We start from the raw sequence: 23134 nt of genomic DNA, 5'->3' as shown, positions 1-23134 counted from the left end.
CAAGGGAGCTTGAGGCAGGAAATCGCCTCTTCAATAGTAAGGTGTTGACCATTTACAAAATATGTAGTGCAAGGTTTAACGTGCCACTAGTGAGATAGGTTGGCGCTGTTGCGACCGCACTGCCAGTACTGGCAGTAGCCCAACGTACTACATGTGTAACTACCCACTATTGAGCGATACAAACGTTTTAAGACCAAAACTTGGCACTTTACTTGTTATTCCTCCGTGTACTTTATTTATGTGATGTTGATTTACAGGAATTAAACTTTATTTTTGTGGGAAAATGTAGTTACTAACAAAACTGTGGAAATATTTGGAACCTTTAAAATAGTTTTTGTGTTTATTAAAACTGAACTATCATCCTTAAATCTGTATAACGACCAGTAAAGTTAGTCAATTAATAAATAAATATATTTAAACAACTCACACACTCAATCGCTTCCAAAATAAGCAGAGTATAGTATAGTAATATAGTATAGTGTAATTGTACTTTGGTATCTTAAAATACTTACATGCTACTCATTAAAATATAGATAAATTAACACTCAGAACAAATACTCGTGCTCATCACACAGATATTTGCCCCGGATGGTATACGAACACACAAGCGGCGTTACGGCTATTGCAGCGATGCGACCACGTTAACTAGTGCGCCAAACGTATAGGTGATCTTTCATTTTAAATATCCTATTACACGCATCAATAACATCAAAAAGAAAGAAACTATTCAGCAAATCAGTCTCGTAGATGCTAATTAGTGAGATAAGAGTAAAAACCGTGGTATAATTCACAAGGATCCTTCCAGGACACCTTGCTCTGCGAAGGGCCGTAATCCTGAGGATTTATTGCAAGGCACCGGCAAGCCGAGTTAGATAGATTAATTGTCGCCACAGCCCACGTTGCAGATGTTACGAGAAATGGTGAACAAAGCTCTTGAGTAACCGACTTCCTGCCCTCCAGAATGTCCCTATTAGGCCATGGAAAATAGGTCTGATATTTATTTTTAGATAGGTTTGGTTTGGTATTAATTGGGATCACGACTATTTTGTTCGTCCGTCTGATAGATTGTAAAAAAAATATCGTAGATGTGATTTTATTTTTGTACAAAATCAAATATTTACGGCGAAATATTAAGTTGAAACGTCGTATGATGTCACGGTATAGTAAAAAATATACTACAGCGTGAAATGCTTTTTAACTATTGTCCTTTGAGGAAAACCATACGCGTATGATATATTTTTACAATCTACCCAACGGAAAAACGATTTAAAATAGTCCTCATCTTTATTATGGTGGAAAACTAGGCACCACCTCCTATGTATATAAGATGGCATTACGAACAAAAAGTATAGTTTAGGCAAATCAACATTATTCAACAACAATAAAAAAATCGTCATTCCAAGTTCCAGAAACTGATAAAAGACTAAAATAGCAGTATAAGATGAGCTTTAGTATCTCGGAATGTAATATATTATTCTACACGCAAATATATACGTTTAATTGATTCAAGCAATTTCATCTCGTTCTCGTCTTTTATATATTTATTGTTTTATACACAATTATATCGCAGTCGTAAAAGGTATAAAACGTTATAATGACGTGTTATATTTAAATGAAAAAAACAAAGCTCAATTTGATTACACCAGCTCTATTATACCATAATATTACTTTAACACACTCACAAGAAAATTAAATTCAAAGTTAAGCTGCCCTCCAACTACAGACATATTATACTCTATTAATGTAAGCAAATGAAAAAACAATGTATTTTAACATTTTTATTTCTTAAATCTATCAACAAGTAACGAACATAAAAAATCTTTTACGAGAAAAACAATCATCTTTGTACTCGTACACAGCGTATGTACTTACTAATAGTAAAATTATAAGTTTTGTTCTAATACTAGTATGGGCGCGTTCCCACTATGTCGTGACGACAGATAATCGTGTAGTTTTAAGTGTCGTGGCTTATAAGTTTAAATGGACGTGTTCACATATGACGTACTCACATAACGACACGACTTACTGTCGTCTACGACATTTTTTGCAGTGACGATTATCGTGACAGTGGGGACGGCTAGATACGACAGTAACTAAACGATACATTTTTTTGACGACAAATAATCGTTATAATGGGAACAGCTAGAGACGACAGTCGTCCATTGATAAATTAATCGTTACGACATAGTGGGAACGCGCCCTAAAAGGTTTAAGGAACTTAAATCTCTCAGTAGTCACTTGAGTCTAAGGCTCAATTCACACCGCACCTTCAGTGACGGGCAAGATACCGTGGTCAGTGCCGCTGCCGTCCTACGGGCTTATCACATATCTGAGTTGACAACTAGTATACGTCAAATTGATAGCCACTATTCAGTACATTGCTGCTTTGACGTAACGTGTAATTTTAGCGATGCTCACAGCCAGTGGCGCTCACCGGTCAGTAAACGATCTGTGGGTCATTCCTATCATTCCATAGATGGGTGACCGCTTAGAGGTATGAACTCCGTGCTTCGGAGTACATATCACTATGCACGTAAAACGTCGGTCCCGGTTGTTGTAAATTAAGATAACAGTCGTTAAGCCACGTCAAAGGTCTTTCAGGCAGCTTGAACAACGTTGATACTAGGTTGACCACTAACCATACGATAAGAAGAAGACTATAATATTAAGGAGAAAGCATTTTACAGAATAGTAGCTATCAAATAATTATCAATTGAGATACGGGATATACCCACTGGTGAGAGTTGAGCCCTATTATTCACAAACATAAAATTGGTCATACTTATCACTATGAAAACTTATCTATAAAATAACAGTACTATCTGAATCATAGCCCAGATCGCTCTCAGTACTAAAACGCTCTACGTTTTCACCTACTTTCTTCACACTTGGTCCTTGCTTTTCCTTCTCAGTTTTACTACAAATCACTTTATTAGATCCCTGAGCATTATTGTCTACCTTCGATATTCTCTTTTTATATTCTTCCAACGATATTTTCTTCGTATCGTCTTTTTTAATAGCTTCTTGCGGCTTGCTGAATAACTTTTTACTACATTTATCATTTTTCTTAATTCCAGGTTTCTGCTTCATTTGCAAGGGCAAACTATGGGGTATATTTTTGTCATGTAATTGAGATATAACTCGATCCAGCACTTTTTCATAAGTAGGTATCGGCAGTATTGGAGGTGAATAACCATTTTGCTGATCCTTTTCTGCACTAGGTTTGCTTTCCGAAGTCGGCTTAGTTTGTAGAATCTTTGGCTTTTTAAACGTGTTAGCAGGTTCTTGTTTTGATTGATCGTTTCCTTTTTTCAATTCTTTTGTCGCATCTTCTAAGATTTGTAACATTTTTGTTTTGGTTGTAACGAGACCTGCATTCATTGTAACTGTCTCTTCTTTAGAATGGGGTACTGGTAATCGAGGATCAGTAATATTTCTTTTATCCAAGTTATCTTTATTAATATCAGGTGTAGAACTACTACCTGCAGCCGGCTGCGAAGTAGTATTAATTAGAATATTATTTGGACGAACACGATTTTCTGTAGCTTGTGAAGACTCTGAATTTTGACGCGACACCTGATAAGGCCGCTTTCTCGGTTTCTTCTTAGGTAATGTACTCGACTGTTCAAAGTCCTTCGGCGGAGGATTACTTTTCTTTAATTTGTACTGAGTGTAATGATATTGTTTTTGATAAAATGGCGGAGGAAATCGGTAGTTAGAAACAGAGCAATTGGCCGAACGCGGCTCAAACCGTGGATTATTGACATGGTGAAGTGGGGTTCGAAAATTACCTAAATAAGGATTTTCATAAAACACTGGTTTCATTTGATATCTTGGTTCTTGATTTCGAGGTCTATTATTAAATGTCGGTTGATTAATTCGAAACTCAAACTTATATGGAGGCGATGGTAAGTTTGGTCTAAATTGTGAAGATGTATGAGAACTATAAACTGGAGCATAGCTTTGAGTCGTATGACTCACAGAATTGCTTGAAATAACATTATTAACAGTAGTATTAGCAACAGTATTAGTAGGTATATCTTTAAATAGACTCGTCTTATTATTATAATCTTTAGCTGTCATAGGTTTATTTAGAGAAGTTGGGACTTTTGGTAAATATGTATCAACAGCTCCAGACTTGTTTGAAGAAGCAGTATCTTTAATTGGAATAATTTGTAATGTGTTACTTAAACCAGTTAAAGCAGAAGAAATGTTTAGTTCTTCAACAGTTTTATTTGCAGCAATAATAGACCCTTGTACATTATTAATAGGATTCGTTTTAGGTCTATCTACTTTCTTATCGGCAGGTATTTCTTTACTTATCGAAGCGATATCTTTTACTCTTATGCCAACGAAATTACTACGAGATGTATTCGCATTAGCGTTATTTTTTGGTTTGATGTTTGTCTGTTTAGTAATAATTTGTTGAGAAGGATCGCTTTTAGCTTCATTATCGTTAGTATTTATTGCAGACTTGTTACCTAAATTATGATTATCCGTTGAATCCTTTTGTTTGTCTCCTATACGTGGAATTTTATTCGTAAATTTCTTTACTAAAGAGCTACAATGAAGTATCGGTGAATGAGATTCGCTACGGTCTACACCAGTCTTTTCATTACTCAAAATATCAGCGTTTTTCGCCATTAGCATCTTGTTTTTCTCTTTCAGTGCTTGTTGGCTCTTTTTGTATTTATTTGTTTTCTTTATACATTTGACATTATTAGTCGGTTTGACTTTATTTAATGAACTATATAATCGTGACGGAGTATCTGCATTTACTTGATCTTTCTGTCCGCAATTAATATCGTAGGCTGTAACAGGACCTTGTTTATTGTAAACAGGTTTGTTCGCTAAAATACGATGTACCAGTTCTTCAGATATTTCCCTTAAACTAAAATGTACAGGAACATTAAATCCATTAGTTTTTTCGTTAGTCACTTTGTTGTCTTCCGTTTTCTCATTTTGTTGGTGTTTAGTATGTTCTTTATTTACAGGAATAGGTAAAAGATCCGTTCCTATACCATTTAGAATTTTATTCGCAGCGTTAATATAAGAGTCGTCGATCGTCGTATCACTTGGCTTTGGTATTGTACGTTTGTTTTTCTTTATCTTTTTCGATCCAGCGTTTTGACCTACATTTTTGTCATTAACAATTTTATGTGTTATCACCATGCCCACTAGACCTTTGTTGCGCTTGAAGTCAACTTCAGTCAAATTCTTTTGCTTCAAAGCTTTTAGTACCTCAATGTCTTTATTTCGTCTCATTGTCATTTGTCGTTTTTCTAACGCCGTTTTCACAGTTTCAGGTGTTTTTAATGTACTTATATCGTCAAATTCATTACTTTTATCATCTATTAAAAAACAATCAGATTCGTCGAAGTTTTCTACGTCAATTTCACTGTCACTGTCGGTCACTAGATCATATACATGAGATTGTGCTAAAATTTGTTGTGTATATTTTTTGAAGTACCAGGGAAACTTGCGGCAGTCTACCAGTTTGACAAATGAAGGAATACAGTCAGTCTCTTTGAATACTGTTACCTCATTAGTTTCAGTGTCACTTGTGATTTTGATAGTTTCTGATGCCTGGTTAATCAAGTTTTTACCTAAAATAGAAAAGAGAAACCTAAGAAATTGTTTTAAAAGGTTGAGCTAAGGCTTATTGAGTAAGATGTATGCTTCAGTTAGCTACAAAACAAGCGAAGGCAGTAACCAACTGTTCAATTATCCACTCAATGATTGTGAAAATTTTAAGGTAAAATTAATAAATATATTTAACCCATTAATGTCTCACTGCTGGGCAAGGGTCTACTCCCGTAATGAGGGAGGGGTTAGGACTTGAGTCCACCACGCTGGCCAATTGCGGGTTGGATTTGAAAATGAATTTAAATATGCGTTTAACACAAATGTGTGTGGTATGACCGCGTAAAGGCATAACTGCTTTAGATAAAATAACACTATTTTCATTCATTACTAAACGGGTCTAAAACTTTACTGGCCCCCGATTTCTGAGGTACACTTAGCAGTAATTTATCTTTTCAATAGCGTTTAAACTCATACAAAAAAAAACGCTATTGAATAGAATAGATAAACTACCGTTAAATGTACTCAGAAACCAGGGGTGAAAGATTTTAAAGGTTACGATACTTAATGATTTGTTACCCGACGTTAAAGATGTCCCGTTTAGCAATTTAGTGCCACAAACCTCGATAGCTTAAAAACCATCTCTAATGTTGAACAGAACATAGTTGATAAATGGTCTATAGCCAGTTTATACTCACCATACTCCAAGGATGAGGTTCCGTAGTGCACCCTGTCTTGTTCAAAGTCGAACAGCTTGATGGGATCGTCGAGGTACTCGTCATCCGTGTCCTCTTCCACGAGGGACATCATCTTGATGCTAGCTGTGGTAATACCAACTTATTAACTTTCATGAATGTAAAGGTCGTAGTTAAGCAGAAAGGACTCAATCCACACTTTGACCACAATGGAGTTAAGTATGCCATCATTCTCTTAAGGGTAGTAAGAAAGTAGTCGAGGTAGTAAGAAAGTTTCCATGTACATTTTAAAAATAGGGATTTCACAACCTAATGAATTTGATCCTCAGAAGAATGTTGGCATACTTAACTCCGTTGTGATCAAAGATGGATTGGGTCCTTTCTGCTTAACTACGTCCAATTTATCTATGGCTAGAATAGTCACCTTTACTGACACAATCTATAGCGCATGAAACAACTATCGTGCATGTGCAAGGGCAAAGGAAACCACGCGCTGTGTTCAGTAGTGAGGGCAAAGAAAATCGCGAGCGACGAGCGCGCTGGCTTTCCCGCGTATAAATCATCACGCTCCTAAAATCGCGCGATAGAGTGTGTGTGTAAAGCTAAGTGTGTGTAGCTATTGAAAATGAAAAAGTTTATTTAGTGAGTATTTCTTTTTATCTTTATTTATGGAGCTTAATGATTAATGAGTGATATTAATTCAAACTAAGCAAAGCTTCTACTATAGTGTCCTGAAATAGAAGCCTCGAGCTTAGCTAAGGCTCCAGCACCCACAATATGATTATGTAATTGATTGTTGACTGATTTTGGTTATCTTAATACGCTGTGTACCATTTTATGTATTGTGGGGAAAGAAATAAATAAATAAACAAATAAATAGTAACCAGAAAACGGATTAACACACTTAAATACTTATAAAAACATAAATTAATTAACAAACAGATCCAGAACGGATACTCGTGCTTATCACAAAATATTTGACTGAGGGATTCGAAACCACCACATATGGTAAGTACAGTTACTACGGCGAGGTAAAATAAAAAATATACGCAAAATATATCTCTAGAAAGAATATAATCGTAATAACTATAGATACTAAATTTTCATTAAAATTACGCGAGCAGAGCCGCGTGAATAGACAACTACATTAAAATAAATATTGGATATACCTACCTAATAACATTAACGGAAACATACGGCCACTGGGAAATGGTATTATTTATATAAAAAACGGCACTTTACACATTTTAAAAATCATGAAAAGTAACAAATTTTACAGTCGGTCTATCACTCATTTTCATATGTCATTTGTATTTTACTTTTTCTTTGTGATACACAATATAAAAATATGTACACAAAAAGTTTTGCAGTAGTAGGCACTGAAACTTCATACAGGTTTTATTAATTAAAAAAATAACTATTACCGGCACTACAGCTTTTTTTTGTTTAGCTTTGTGGCGATCGTGGATTTACGCCTAATTCCACCAATAACACATTTAATAAAATATATAAAAATGTATTTTAAAGTCGTGTTTATCCGACTGCTAAGCAACCATGTTAAAATAAAATATTAAGTGTAAATAAAACATTCAATATATAAAGTTTCAGCAAATGTATGAAAATCTGTCAAAATTCCAGTAATGAAGCTATTGTTATGAGGCGAATGGCAAACTCACTTTAAAAGAATAAAACTTTATTTATTACACTTAGAAATAATATATGAGTTATGAATTAACACTGATTTACGACTAAGATTTGGAATTGATTTAGAACTAACTATGTTTAGAACTAACTATGAACTGACTTAACTATGAACTGACTGTTCGTACATCGAGGACGAGCTTATATACTAATACAATATGTGAAACGTTAACTTATTAGCTAATGGTTTTAGGGCTAAAGTAAATATGATAAGCGAGTCCTGAGAAAAGACAATAACAAAGTGATTAGTAATTATAGTAAACAGGATACATTAAGATGTTTTGATTTAGATGATGTTAAAATATGAGGACTTTATAGTTATATACTAGGTTACAAGGATTTATGTATTAATATGTCTTATGTAATACTACAATGTATGACTTATATGCTATTATAACACCTCCCCCCTTAGAACAAAGATTGGGCGTTGGCGCCTAAACTTTGAGAAGATGGTGGCAGTATTCTTGTAGCATTATTTTCTTCGTCTTCGTCTTCTGAGATACATGAAGTATTATGAGTGATGGTCCTCATTGGGATACTAATTTGACTGGATCGTCTTCTGGAGGAGTTGTCAAAGCAGTTATTAAAGATTTGTATACATCCTCTTTCGTTTGTACATTGGGTAAATCTATACCATCGACTGAATAGTTTCAACAGGAGAAATGTTAACATGAATATACCCAATATAAAATAGAACCATGAAAAACTAGTTCGGTTATTCTCTAAGAACCTTTGAGATGCTGATTTAGACCGTAAGTTTTGTAGTTCTTGAGAGTAAGTGTCTAGATGATTCTTGATAGTTTTTAATGCATCTAATGGTACATCATTGATGGCTATAGGAAGTAGAGTTGGAGGCTTGATGTCTTCGGGTATTTCAAAGCAATCTTCAGTTCTGATGTCGGGCACGATGACTGGATATGTGACATTGTCTTCTGATGACTGATATGCTGACAGAGTGCTGTATCCGGTGTGGAGTTTACAGCCCTCAGGTAGATTTATGATTCCGGATCCTTGAAGTTTGTGGTTGGAAATTTCATTCAGACATTGTAATACACAGTGAGTATCCTTTGTTAAAATGTAGAGCCACTTATTGTTGCCAAGAGGTTGAAACGTTTGAATTTCGGCAGGAAATGTTGTGGTTGTACAAGTCGTAGGGATTGTTGTCGATTTACTGAGGAGGATATCCATCTCGCAGATTGGTCGTGCTGAAGAATCGTAGATCACGAGGTCTTTACAGATGCTTTTTCGTGAAGCGTAGACTTTGCAGTTGTTCAGCAAACTCGTTGAGACATATCTTTGTCCACTAGGGTTAGTGGCCAGGTAAGTATGCTCAGGGATAATAGTTGAGTGGAAAGAGGAATTAGGATGTTGGATAGGAATTGAATATATATGATATAAAGTTAAAGGATCATTCTGAACTAATGGGAATTCTAAAATATAAACTAGTCGATCAGAGAAGACGTAGGCTGATAGATATGAAGAATCTAGAAGTGTATGGATGTTTTCTATAGAGACGGAAGTAACTAATCTTTTATTCGTTCTTAATTTATTAGATAGTAGTAATTCATTATATAATTTTTTCAAGGATATAATAGACGGATGGATAATGTTTGATTTAGCAAAGAGGATACTTGTAAGGCAGTCATTGATATCGTTTTCGAGATTTGTAGCCAATTCAAGAATTTGTATAGTAATAGATGTAATATCTTCAGTTATCTTTAAATTAAACACTAGATTTTCGGTTTTGTTGAAGTAGTCATTTAAGCGACGTATATTTTCGTTGATAATTTGTTCATCGAATGATATTTTAAATATGGTTTCATTAAAGTTTTTTATAGTTGAGCTAGTAATTTGAATTTGTTTTTGCATTAGTTCAGACATTTCTAGATTTTGTTTCTCGAGAAGATCTATGTATTCGTTGTAATGTTTGGCATCTTTGGCATCAGGAGTACCAATGAGCCATTTTAAAACAGAACTCAAACCATCTAACAGTTCTCTCTTTTGGCGTGAATTCTTACCTAGATACATACTTAGTTCTGAGAGTCTATTTTCGATTTTATTTAAGCTAACATTAAGATAAGATTTAGTTGAAAGAACAGTAGGGAAATTCAAATGTTTAAATGACATAGAATTAAAATTATTTGAAAGTCGTTGTAAGGACTCATAGGAAATGAATAGGGGCTTCAGATCACGATATATGATTAATTTCCATGATTCTTCGCTAATTAATATTTGGCCTTCTTCGTTATAAAATATTCCAGCGTTGGAAGTGAGAGGTTGGGAGAAATTTATATTGGCAACGATTCCGTTGGTTGCCCTGCAATAGAAACAACATTGTCTCCATTAGTTTTACGATAATTCTGAATTCGTATTTTAATAAATTTATAAATTTTGTATAATAATATTACAACTACGAGTTTAATAAAGGAACAGATTATAAAATTGAGTATATAACTAGGACTATAAAGGGATTGGAGTAAAGATATGTCATTCTGGGCTGTTGTAAAATGACAGACCCTGGAAATTATAAATAAATTTTACTTAATATATATCTAACATTAATTATCTCTACTACATATTATTATCTAAATAAGGTCGCAAACGGTTTGCATGCACTAATTGATTTTTACCTGCCTTTCGAATCAAATAATTTTCATTAAAGCCTACACGTAACACTTCGTATGGACCATCCCATTTTGCATCTAAACTATTAGGATTAGGAACTCGTAACAATACCTTTGAACCTACTTTATATTCTATTGGGTTTTTAATTTGACTATCATAGCGTTCTTTAGCTTTTTCTTTTATTCTTTCTAAGTTAATCAGAGCTGTATCACGAGACACTCGAAGACGTTCGTTTAAGTCCTTTAAATAGTCACATGCGTTATATTCTGGAATTGGTTTTAACGAATAAAATGGACGAGGTTTAAATCCGAAAAGGAGTTCATGGGGAGTGTAACCCGTAGAAGCATTAGTGGAGGTATTGTGGCACATGATTGCAAATGGGATTATGTGATCCCAGTTTTTTAAATGACGATTATAATACATACGAATATGGTCGCGTAATGTTGCATGGAACCTTTCTAGAGCACCGTTTGTTTGTGGATGGTATGCAGTATTGAATGTTTGATTGCATCCTAGAAATTTTACTAATTGTTTCATAACTTTATTCATGAATTCGGTGCCTTGATCAGAATGAAAACGTTTGGGAACCCCGAAATGTTGACAATAATGTAGTAGTTGCTTGGCTACTGTTACGGCTTCTTTGTCTGGGATAGCATAAGCTTGTACAAAACGCGTTAAATCATCTTGCAAAGTTAAAATATACTTGTTACTGTTATCACTTATTTCTGAGTATGAAACAAGATCAATTGAGACACGTTCAAATGGTTCAGTGGATTGGGAGGTAATAACCATGGGAGCTTGAAAATTCTTTCTCTGAATTTTATTCCGTTGACAGGTGAGACAAGAGTCGATATAATTTTTGATATCATTGGTCATTCCTTTCCAATAATATTCTTCGCGAATTTTTTTTGTTGTTTCAGAAATACCACGGTGTCCTGAAAGTGGTTCATCGTGGAATGTTTTAAGAATTTTCGGAATTTCTTCTGGTTTAGGATATTTTACTTTGTTTTCGCAAATGATAATTTCGCAATTATAATATTGGCCTAGGTATGCTGAAATACGCAGTTGCTCATTATTTAATAATTTACAAGTTGTATCATACTTAAGATCGGGAATATAAAGAGTATCTATATTATGGTGTTGTAGACAGGACAAAAGTGCTTTGAAGTAACTTTCACTGTCCCAAGGATCGAAATGGTTGGGTCTTGTATAACATAAATAAAAATTTTGCTTTTCACTTGAAATAATGTGATCTACACTATAGAGTGATTTTGGTTTATCTAGGTTGACAGGTGCGCATAAAGATAAAGCTTGATTTAGTAAATTATTATGGTCAGCGTGATTACAAGATATGGGTAGGAATATGTTTTTATGTCTAGGGTCTAATAATTGATTCGGTGAGATTTTTATAATAGAAGGATCAAAGCAATTAATATCAGGATCTTGTAAAGAAAGGAAATGTTCATAATTAATTTGCATATAGTCATCTTCATCGGATGGGAATTTATTGTCATTGCGTTCTACGTGGTCTGAAGGACTTGGACTATCTTGAGTTAAATTGATTACGTTAGAATTCAAAATAGGAGGTCGGGATAATGCATCTGCATTTGTATTAAATTTACCTGATTTATGAATGATCTCGTAGTCATATTCTTCAAGTTTTAGTCTCCAACGGACTAAACGACTACCGGGATCTTTGATACTAAATAGCCATTTAAGAGGCATATGGTCAGTTACGACTTTAAATTTACGACCGTATAGATATGGGCGGAAATGTTTGACTGCCCATACGATGGCTAAGGCTTCGCGCTCGATCACTGAGTAATTAGATTCGGCTTTGTTTAATGTTCTTGATGCGTATGCAATAGGTAGGTCTTTGCCTATTTCTCCTTGAGAAAGTATAGCACCGATAGCATATAATGAAGCATCCGTAGTTAAAATAAATTCTTTGTTAAAATCTGGATATTGAAGAAGGGGAGTTGTGGTTAAAATTTCTTTACATTTATCAAAGGCTTCTTGTTGGCTTTCACCCCAAATGAATGGTGTGTCCTTTTTAAGAAGACATGTTAAAGGTTTAGTTAGTTTACTAAAGTTTGGAATGAATCTGCGGTAATAACCTGCAAGACCTAGAAATGATTTGATATCTTTACATGATTTTGGAATTGGGAAATTTTGAACTGCTTCTACTTTACTCGGATTAGGTTTAACACCTTCACTTGATATAATATGACCGAGATATGCTACTTCTTTTCTCATAAATTCACATTTATCTGGTTGGACCTTTAAACCATGCTGCTTAAGGCGATTAAAAACTTCGGTTAATTTTTGCTCGTGTTCTTGAAGGCTTGATGCGAATACCACAATATCGTCAAGATAGACAAAGCAACGGTCACCTTGTAAACCTAAGAGAACATTGTCCATGGCTCTTTGGAATGTTGCGGGTGCATTTTTCAATCCAAAAGGCATCCTAAGAAACTCATAGTGACCATATGGAGTGCTGAACGCGGTTTTAGGTATGTCTTTAGGGTCCATTTCGACTTGATGAAAACCAGAAGCAAGATCTAATGTAGTAAAATAAATTGAATGACCTAATTTGTCTAGAATGTCTGTTATGTTAGGTAAGGGATAACTGTCTCCGATTGTGATTTCGTTTAATTTGCGGTAGTCTATCACCACACGCCATTTTTGTTTTCCTGAAGCGTCTAGTTTTTTAGGTACTACCCAAATGGGGCTGCTCCAAGGCGATGTGCTAGGTTGAATTATGTTTTGGTCTAGCATTTTTTGAACCTGAGATTTGACTTCTTGCTGATGTACGTAAGGAAACCGATAAGTTTTAGTGTTGATAGGAACATCTGAGGTAGTTGGAATTGTATGTTTTGTATGACTTGTGAATGTAAGAGGCTCATCTTCTATATAAAATATATCTGAGAAGTTGTTGATGATTTTATCTAATGACTGTTTCTCTTCGTTATTTAAATGATCTTGTCGAATTAATTGTTTTACCTTTAACCTCTTATCATGGACGTTGTATTTAATATTTGTTGAGTTAATTGTATGAATATTCTGAGATAAGTCAATAGTTTGAAAACTCGTTGCTTTAATTATAGGAATATCTATTAATTTGTCTTTGTCACTAGTGTTTACGCATGTAATTAGAAATTTGTTATTTTTGACTGTCACTAGTGCGTTTGGAATAGTTATGTCTTTGTTAATTATTTGTTTGTCTATGATTGCGGGACCATTCTGTACATCATTAGTGAGACATGTGATTACTGTTTCGGCCCTTGACCCTATTAACTGGTTTGTATCTGAGGATCCCTTTGTGATTTCACCTATATTGAACAATTTATAGGAACGGTCTCGTACACGCATTGTTTTAGATTGAACATGAATACTAACATTAAATTTAGTCATAAAATCATTACCAAGAATTCCGTCAACTTCTATGTTAAGATTAGCTACATGAAATTTAAACTTAGAGAAATTGTCTAGAGCAATTTGTGCTGTGCCAAAGCTTTGTATTGAAGAATCTTTTCCAGATATACCAACTATAGATACGATGTCCGATACATCTAGAGGTGCGTTACCAATCTTTTCCTTTTTGAGGACAGAAATGGCTGCGCCGGTATCTATTAGCATAGTAACTGGGTTGCCTTCAATATGGAATTTGCAGTGTAGAAGATTTTCAGGAGGTACGTTTAAAGAAGATATTCTGATGGATTTCGTGATCTTTGATTTTGTTGAGTTCAGACGAGATTTAGAATTAGATTTAGTATATGATTTAGAATTAGATTTAGTGTCAGATTTAGTATCAGATTTAGTATTAGATTTAATATTAGATTTAGTTTCAGATTGAGCGTCAGATTTAGTACAAGATTTAGGAGTAGATTTTTGCTTAATACTAGAGCTAGAGTTATTAAATGATATAGGATTAGATTTAATTATTGTTTGGATTTCAGCCTGAATACATGCATCGCGAAGTTGTGTCCGATACACTGGTAGACTTGGCGATGTTTGAGAATCAGTCTGAGTAAAAGCGTCGCGAAGTTGTGTCCGATACACTGATAGACTTTGCGAAACTTGCGTGTTTTTTATGTGTCCCCGATGGACTGGTCTAGAAATTTGTTTTGTTATAGCTGGAAATCCTCCAGCGGGACTTGATTTTGGATCATTTTTGTCTGGACATAATATCGAGAAGCGGTTTCCTCGGACATGTCCAGATCCGGGGCCGCTTTGGAGTTTAAATTATGAATTTTAGGCTTAGGAGCTGGAAGCGCACGTTGGTTTACCTGATTCGACTGTAGATTTTTATAATTGTTAAATTGCCTTTTTCGGCACTCTGAAATTAAATGACCTGGTTTTTTACAGTAATTGCAAGTTTTACTGGTATTTATATGATTATGATTTGTTGGTGGAGTTGGGTTTGTTAACCGAAACATTTGCTGTCGAGCACGATTCATTGCACATATTTTCTCCTCTTGTATAGCGAAACGGCCTGCTTCAGAAAGAGTTGTAAAGCCTTTGGTTCGCAACATTACTCCTATCTCTGCGCTTATACCGTTAACGAAGACGCTTAAAGCTGTTTCTTCGGTAACCGCTAATCTACCGTAAAGAGTACTGTCAGTGATTTCTGTGCTTAACTTTTCGACTATTTTACTCCTGCATAGATCTACTCTATTAAAATACTGGGTTATAGATTCATTTGGTTTTTGAAACATAGATTGAAGTTCTAAATTAAGATGCGATATGGTTTTTACGTTTGAAAATTGGCTAATAAGAGAAGATTTCAATGCTGCCCATTTATTATATTGTCTGCAATGGATATTTGATGCTCCTACACCAGAAATGTTATTCAGGACGTACACTAATAGAATTTGCTTTTGATCCTCTGTGGCTAAATTAAAAGCTGAATCGCAGGATCTGACGAATCCGTAGATCTGGTCAGGTACATTTGATTCGAATTTGGGAATTAGTTTGAGGAGAGTCGCTATATCTAGAGAAGTTGAAGTTTCGCTTTCGATCGACATTTTGTAAAAAAAAATTTTGGTAAATATACGAATAATAAAAAGGTTAAAACAACTTGGATAAGATTTAGGAACTAGGAGTTAGATTTAAGGATTTCAGGCAAGGAAATAGAGCATATGAGTTTGGCCACTTACCACAGTAACATCAATATGTTCAGGAGCTGCATGTTCGGCGAAAACTGTTAAAAGCCGTCGGCTACCACACGATGACTGGGCGATGCTGTCCCTACGTGCGTTTCGTCTTCACAATTGCAGTATCCTACCGACTGCGCCAAATTTGTTATGAGGCGAATGGCAAACTCACTTTAAAAGAATAAAACTTTATTTATTACACTTAGAAATAATATATGAGTTATGAATTAGCACTGATTTACGACTAAGATTTGGAATTGATTTAGAACTAACTATGTTTAGAACTAACTATGAACTGACTTAACTATGAACTGACTTAACTATGAACTGACTGTTCGTACATCGAGGACGAGCTTATATACTAATACAATATGTGAAACGTTAACTTATTAGCTAATGGTTTTAGGGCTAAAGTAAATATGATAAGCGAGTCCTGAGAAAAGACAATAACAAAGTGATTAGTAATTATAGTAAACAGGATACATTAAGATGTTTTGATTTAGATGATGTTAAAATATGAGGACTTTATAGTTATATACTAGGTTACAAGGATTTATGTATTAATATGTCTTATGTAATACTACAATGTATGACTTATATGCTATTATAACACTATCTAATACAGAAAATATTATCTAAAATAGTCACACCGGATTTAATTTTTTTAATACTTTTGAGCACACCGAACTTTTATACCTTAGGTTAATTATACTACGAGATATAGGCAAAGCTACGGGCAAAAGTTATGTTTTTTGTAATTTCCCTAAGACCGAGATGAACGTCTGGCAACTTTGAAATTGGCGTAATTACAAAAGAATCGCCATTTTGAAAAAGCTATTTTTTATACTTTACTACTACTATTCTAGGGTTCCTCATACAGATAAGCTGATCCCACAAATCGCGCTGAGATAACTCAGGTCATTCATAAAAAGCTGATGACGTCACTGATATCAGCTATCTCGCTCACACACTGACGATGCGGGTCCCAATTTCAAACGTATCTGATTTACAAGCGGACGGAATGAAATACCACGTATTCTTAGTACCTACACTACTTAATATGTTTTTGCGAATTTCATATTACTAATAGTAAACTAGCTTCCCGCCTGCAGCTTTACCCGCGTGGAATTTCTTCCTTCGGGGTGGAAATACAAAAATCCTCTCTTAGTGCTCTTCTACACTTCCTAAGGAATCTTCATACCAAATTTCAAGTTTCTACGCTCAGTAGTTTCGGGTGTGCGTTCTCCCTCAGTCAGTAACGGAAGAGTTTTATATATTATTATTTATTATTTAAAAAATGATTTATTACCGGTTTCTGAGTACATTTAGGGGTAGTTTATCTATTTTGTAGCGTTTTTTATATGAGTTTTAAAGCTATTGAATAGATAAAATACCGCTAAATGTACCTCGGAAACCGGGGGTTAGTTAACTAATCCGCAAACACGGCAATGTTATTGTTATTATATAATATCACGCCTGATTTACACGAAGGTATAGGCAGAAGTGAATGTACACCACGTACCTATAGCACGCCATTGACAATGTTATTCGCTTGTAGATAATAGCGAGTAAAGCTATTTGCGAGTTTGATAACCAGTATATAAATACCATTTCAAATACTTAAATGAAAGACACTGGACAAGATTCCTAGTAATGTAATTATAAAACAATTCTTACCAAACAAATAGGTAGGTCTTTCCTCACTACTTATTTATTTTTACTTCAAAAAACAGTATCATAAAATCTTTAAATAAATGCGATATTTTTACGATCGTCAGTCACCAAAAAGGATTAAACACTCAATGAATCTTATGTCATAAACTAAATCTAGTAAGTTCCAATTTTAAAGTGGGCGCCGAAATAGAAAATGGAAACAGAATTTTGAATTCCGAACATCTAAATTCATTATGACACAATAAAATAGTGTTCGTAATTTGAAACTTTTATGTTCGAATAGTGTTCTTATTAGATAATTTTTTTGGAATTGAAATTCCAGTTTCTTTTTTTTAATTTAAATGCCCAAATATGTAACAGTTACTATATTATGTACTTATTTATTATTGTTACAAAATATTGTCGAGTTTGTGTTACATTACATTGGTTTTTACTTTTGAAATCAAGTTTATAACCTCATACTACATGTCACGTTTTCTTAAAATCGTAACAAAATAAACATATCTCACCAAATAATAGTTCAGTTTCTCATCATCCTCAAAATGGATATAAATATAACAGAAACATTCGACACAACACTATTAGCACTTATCAAGAAACAAATATAACATTACTCTAATATTTATTTACGTTTTCTTGACATAACCTAACATTAAAATAAAAATGAAGGCAGTCTAGGATATTATCTAAAAGAATACCCACTGAAATCAACATAAAATCCATACTATAGTACTATCGTTTACTCTATTCGACGCTAGATGGCGTTACTAGTATTCTAAAGTAATAACACGCTACATTATTTTTGTTATTTTTAAACCGCATGGGCATGCAAAGTCCCCAACCCTCACTTACCCTCGGTTTTGAAGTACATTTAGTGGTGGTTTATCTATTCAACGATTAAACTCATATAAAAAACACAATTGAATTGATGAACTACCTCTAAATGTACTCAGAAACCGGGGGTTAGCCAGTGTCGTGGACTCAAGGCACAACCCCTCCGTCGTTAAGGAGACCTTTGCCCAGCAGTGGGACAGTCCATAAAATTATGGGACCAAGTGTTCTTTTTAGATTAATAATAATATTATTTTGATGAAATAAAAGTGGTAAAAGTAACTTACCAACATGTCGAATGTTTATTTATTCACAGGTTAAACATTTCCGCACATTATAGCCACATTAACAATAAAACTATGCTTTCTGCTTCTTTAAATGAAGTTAAGTAACTAATATTTATGTTTTAGTTAACAAACTCTTCATTATTAAAGTACACCAAAAATTTGATTTAGTTAAATTTCTATTGAAATCATAATATAAAATTGTCTCTAAATGATCCCACATCATAATTTAATTTACTCTTATTCAGAAAGCGTTACGCGGATAAAATGGTCGCTACTATTGTGTACCAAATCCTTTTTGAATAAAATAATAAATATTTTAAATGAATTAAAGCAAATCTTTGGAACTTATAACACGGCAAGTTATTCTTAACGCAGTTGATAAACTAATGCTGTATTGTATTGAATAAGAAACGTGCTTCATAATCGTGGTATGTATAAGTGCTTGTTTTAAGTAGTAATATGATGAGTGAGCGATCGTAATATATGGGACACCATAGCGTGTGTACAGCCGGCTAAAATTATTGGACTTGCTTTAAAACTTTCGAGTTGAAGGATTTTCTAATAGGAATAAAAGTAGTGAATGATAGTTAAATGAATTAGGTAATTTAATATTTGCTTCGGCTTGTGATCATGACTAGTGTTTTGTCTCGAAACATCAAGAAATTCATAATACAAATAATCTATTTAATCCATACGCATATTATAAATGCGAAAGTAACTCTGTCTATCTGTCTGTCTGTCTGTCTGTTACTCAATCCCACCTAAACTACTGAACCAATTTGCATGAAATTGGGTATGGAGATATTTTGATACCCGAGAAAGGACATAAGCTACTTTTTACCCCGGAAAAATGACGCTGATTAGGGTAAATTAAGGTGGCGGACGAAGTCGCGAGTAAAAGCTAGTATTGTATATTTATACTTATGATCTGTATACAAAACTACTATTAAATAGTAACAAGTAATGGTCTGCGGTCAGTTTGTAAATTTTATTAATTGATTTACGTTAGAATAGGAATTTCCGTATACAAGAAATGCGATAGGATACGATTTTTGTAACAATAGTAGTCTGAGTTACAATTTTATAAATGTATTCGCTACTGTATTTTTAGTTTCGTTAAACTATTACCAAATTAATATTACTATCATTATATTCACAGGGATGTACTACCCCTTCGAGAAAACGGCGAGATGTTATAGTTATGTATATTAACAAAACTAATAGACCAATTTTTTGTCCGACACTACACTCTATTTTTAAACGACTGACAGCTGTCAAATACTTTAAACTGTCAAAGACATCTTATCTAATGCTGACAGGGTGTAATACGCCAGTGTCGGGTTCAGAATTCAAGGCCAAGTCGTTAGAAATGACTTCAATTTCGAACTTTAAGCTCTTTGGGTGCCGGTTTTTAGTAAAAAGAAATAAGCCTATGGTAAAGCTTTATTATAGAAGCTATATAAGCCCCATTACATATATATTTTATTCTTACATTAGAAATTCATCATCTGTGAATATTTCAGCTGTCTAACTATCTAGGTTTATGAGAGACAGCCTGGTGACAGATAGACAACAAAGTCTTAGGAATACGGTCCCGTTTTTACTCTTTAGTACAAAACTATAGAAAAATTGCTAAGTTAAAGATGAAGCTTTTTAAATATATTTTTTTCAGAATGCAACTTGAAATAAAGCAAAGACTAAATCTTTCAACCTAAATTTCTTAATGAATTATCATAATTAAATCATTCGTTCATTCAGCTGAACTAGCGAAAAGCCACTTAGTTTAATGAAATAAACCTCTTTAGACAGTTTCAAATATTCTGACAATATGTTTTATTCATTCGTACACAAATCAAGTTGAGCTTCAGTGCTACTCTGTGATGTACATAATATTCATTTCATTATGCTGATGATTGCTGGGCAAAAACAACCACTGAGTGGCGTGGACCAGAAAGAGATGGCGAGATGAGTGAGACTCTGTTACTAAAGATAGATTAAAAGTATATGCTCGTAAGTATGTAAGTATTTGGTTACCAGGGGTATATATAGGGGTAGGCATAGACCAAAGAACGCAACTTAATACAATCCTTACAAACTTCCCTTGCCTCATTCACATCCATACATCTTGTCATACAGGACCGTCGCGTCGGTTACGAATACTACGCACTACACTAGTTTAATAAAATCCACAAAATGGTTAATATTAACATTTGCTTAAATAATTATCGCTACTAACGAAAAGCTTAATAAATTATATTGCTCCACCATACTACCCATTTATTTATCTCAATATTTACTCGTAATATTGGACACGAAATAAAACGAAAATCAAACATAAATCGCGGTAATTAATCAACAATTTGTTACAATAAATGTAACACGTATTTATTTATGTAAAACATGGATTATTTATTGTAAGTAAATAAATTATTTGATCATTTATTTAACTTTCACATTGGATTGTTGTTGCAAATTTATTTAGGGTTCTTTACAAAAGTGCCACCTAACGGTAAAGTAACTACAACTATCTTACAAATATTTCAGAAAAAAAAAGAATAAATTGTATACTTTTCTACAGTAACTTCTACCTATGATTTCGTCTTAGAGGAAAGATTTTATATCACAAATTAAAATCTACATAGGTATAGCCAAATTCATGCAAATCGGTTCAGTAATTTTGGCGTGAAAGATAACCAACATTTATACAAAATTTGTAAATTATGTTTAAAACGATATCACTTATATTTTAGGACAACTAACTCATTATTTTAGTTGTAAGTCAAGTTTGTTACATAACTTACCCAAGTAAAATAATGAATAGGAACATCTTCCAAAATATCTAACAATATACTCTAACCAACCATTAAAGGATAATCCGCCATATTTTGTCCAAACATGAAGTAAAAGCGCGCGAAACACAAAGTTCTTTATCTGTCGTCACGCCATTCACGGCGTCAGATCGCAATTACGATAGCAAATGTACGGCATTTGACGTGAAAGGGAACCTTTCAGAAAGCGCCTCTATAAAAAACCTACGGTTTTTGTTTTTTTACCGTCTTCCTTTAGACCCTATTTGACGAGGGAAACGAGTAAACAGGCCTAATTGTACTGAATTAGAACAAACCATAATAAATAATAACAACACTATAATATACCATGTTCGAATTCCGAACCTCTGTAGAATTTCCTGATTCATATTTTTTTTAAGAATATATTTTTTAAGTTTTTATTTTTTATGGCGAGTTTTAAGTTATGTATTTTTTTTTATTTATGTTATCATATTATTTAATTATTATTAACTACTAGGTTCCACCTGAAAATATTTCCCATTGTAAAAAGAATCCTATGTGTTGAAAGTAGAAAACGTTCATATATATGTACCTACATCCATAAAAACATCCATCCTCACAAAACTTAAGCATTCATAATATTAGTAGGATATGTATACAAAGGGTTATCTTTACATTAGAATCATAAATAACATTTAAGTATTAAAAAGTTCATTTGTCGTACTACGATTTATATCAAAGTTTACTGATAAACGATACAACAGAACTCTTTGTTGATCGAATACAAAAGGCCATTTGACGAATTAAAACAATAGACGTCAGGCGTTTGTTTTTTTTTTTCACGGGATCATTTTATAAACGAAATGAATCTAGTAGAGTATTTTTATATAATTTATAGTAGTTTATAAAAGTAGTAGTATATAAAATACATAAGTTAAATTAATAGTAGGTAACTGTTTTCAGTCTTTTGTTATGGTTATTTAAAGTTGACCTGATATAAAAGGTAAGTAATTTTTACATTAATTCTTTAACACGTTAAAAAGGCATATTGTGTTAGGTGTCAGGGTGGGCCGCTAGTGATATATACAAAATAAGTCTTACCTTGGAATCATTTGTATTGATATTTGAATTCGTCCTCGGCTGGAAGTCTTCAGATTTTCTTGGAAGCACTTGAGAATATCAGCCTATATACGGGATTAGCTAACTAGAACTGCTCAGTATCCTACTGACTACGAACTAGTACCTCGATTCTCTACCACTGTCGACTACCGACAACCGGCTAGCTATCGAATTTTTGACATTTAGAATGTACTGCCAAAATAATCCGTCGACGCCCGTCAGAGGGGCTGATCAAATTTGCATACAAAATTTCTCGATGACAGGTCGGTTGTCGGTAGTCGATAGTAGTAGAGAATCGAGGTACTGGTATAGAGATGGTAACTGGACTTTATTAAAAATGGATTAAAAAACAACAATTAAACGTGGCAACGCCGTTGAGCAGCGTAGTTCTACGGTGCACGTAACAAATGGTCAGTAAATGTTCTTTGATTAAAATTAACTTGTGAACTACTTTTAATAAACTCTTGACTTAAATCTATACTAATATTATAAAGCTGAAGAGTTTGTTTGTTTGATTGTTTGTTTGTTTGTTTGAACGCGCTAATCTCAGGAACTACTGGTCCGATTTGAAAAATTCTTTCGGTGTTAGATAGTCCATTTATCGAGGAAGGCTATAGGCTATATTTCATTACGCTACGACCAATAGGAGCGGAGTAGCAATGAAAAATGTTACA

At 33.8% G+C, this 23134-nt stretch overlaps 1 protein-coding gene across 3 annotated transcripts; it reads right to left on the bottom strand.

Annotated features, from left to right (window-relative positions):
* Nucleotides 1–1771: 1771 nt before the first annotated feature.
* On the bottom strand, nucleotides 1772–22899 carry LOC142978984 (uncharacterized). 3 transcript variants are annotated; one of them, XM_076123651.1, is made up of 3 exons: nucleotides 22443–22899; nucleotides 6282–6404; nucleotides 1772–5606 (listed from the first exon to the last, which is right to left on the bottom strand). In XM_076123651.1, exons 2-3 carry the CDS (start codon nucleotides 6391–6393, stop codon nucleotides 2803–2805), a joined length of 2916 nt encoding a protein of 971 aa, XP_075979766.1. In that variant the 5' UTR covers nucleotides 6394–6404; nucleotides 22443–22899; the 3' UTR covers nucleotides 1772–2802. The 3 variants fall into 3 exon arrangements, with proteins under 3 accessions (XP_075979766.1, XP_075979767.1, XP_075979765.1); XM_076123652.1 differs by lacking the exon at nucleotides 22443–22899 and adding an exon at nucleotides 18553–18912 and having other exon boundaries at nucleotides 6282–6400; XM_076123650.1 differs by lacking the exon at nucleotides 22443–22899 and adding an exon at nucleotides 7452–7561.
* Nucleotides 22900–23134: the final 235 nt, after the last annotated feature.

Source organism: Anticarsia gemmatalis, chromosome 15, assembly GCF_050436995.1.
Source record: "Anticarsia gemmatalis isolate Benzon Research Colony breed Stoneville strain chromosome 15, ilAntGemm2 primary, whole genome shotgun sequence".
Taxonomy (NCBI): Eukaryota; Metazoa; Arthropoda; class Insecta; order Lepidoptera; family Erebidae; genus Anticarsia; species Anticarsia gemmatalis.
The sequence above is the reverse complement of the archived record's forward strand: the minus strand, read 5'-3'. Positions and strand labels throughout refer to the sequence as shown.

Bases quoted from the DNA above. Each gene is read 5' to 3' on its own strand.
- LOC142978984 (XM_076123650.1), bottom strand. From the start codon at position 7,473: ATGTTTCCGTTAATGTTATTAG. The intron at 6,405-7,451 runs GTAGGTATATCC...GTATTACCACAG, and splicing joins GTTTCCGTTAATGTTATTAG to CTAGCATCAAGATGATGTCC. The intron at 5,607-6,281 runs GTGAGTATAAAC...TTTCTATTTTAG, and splicing joins AACCTCATCCTTGGAGTATG to GTAAAAACTTGATTAACCAG.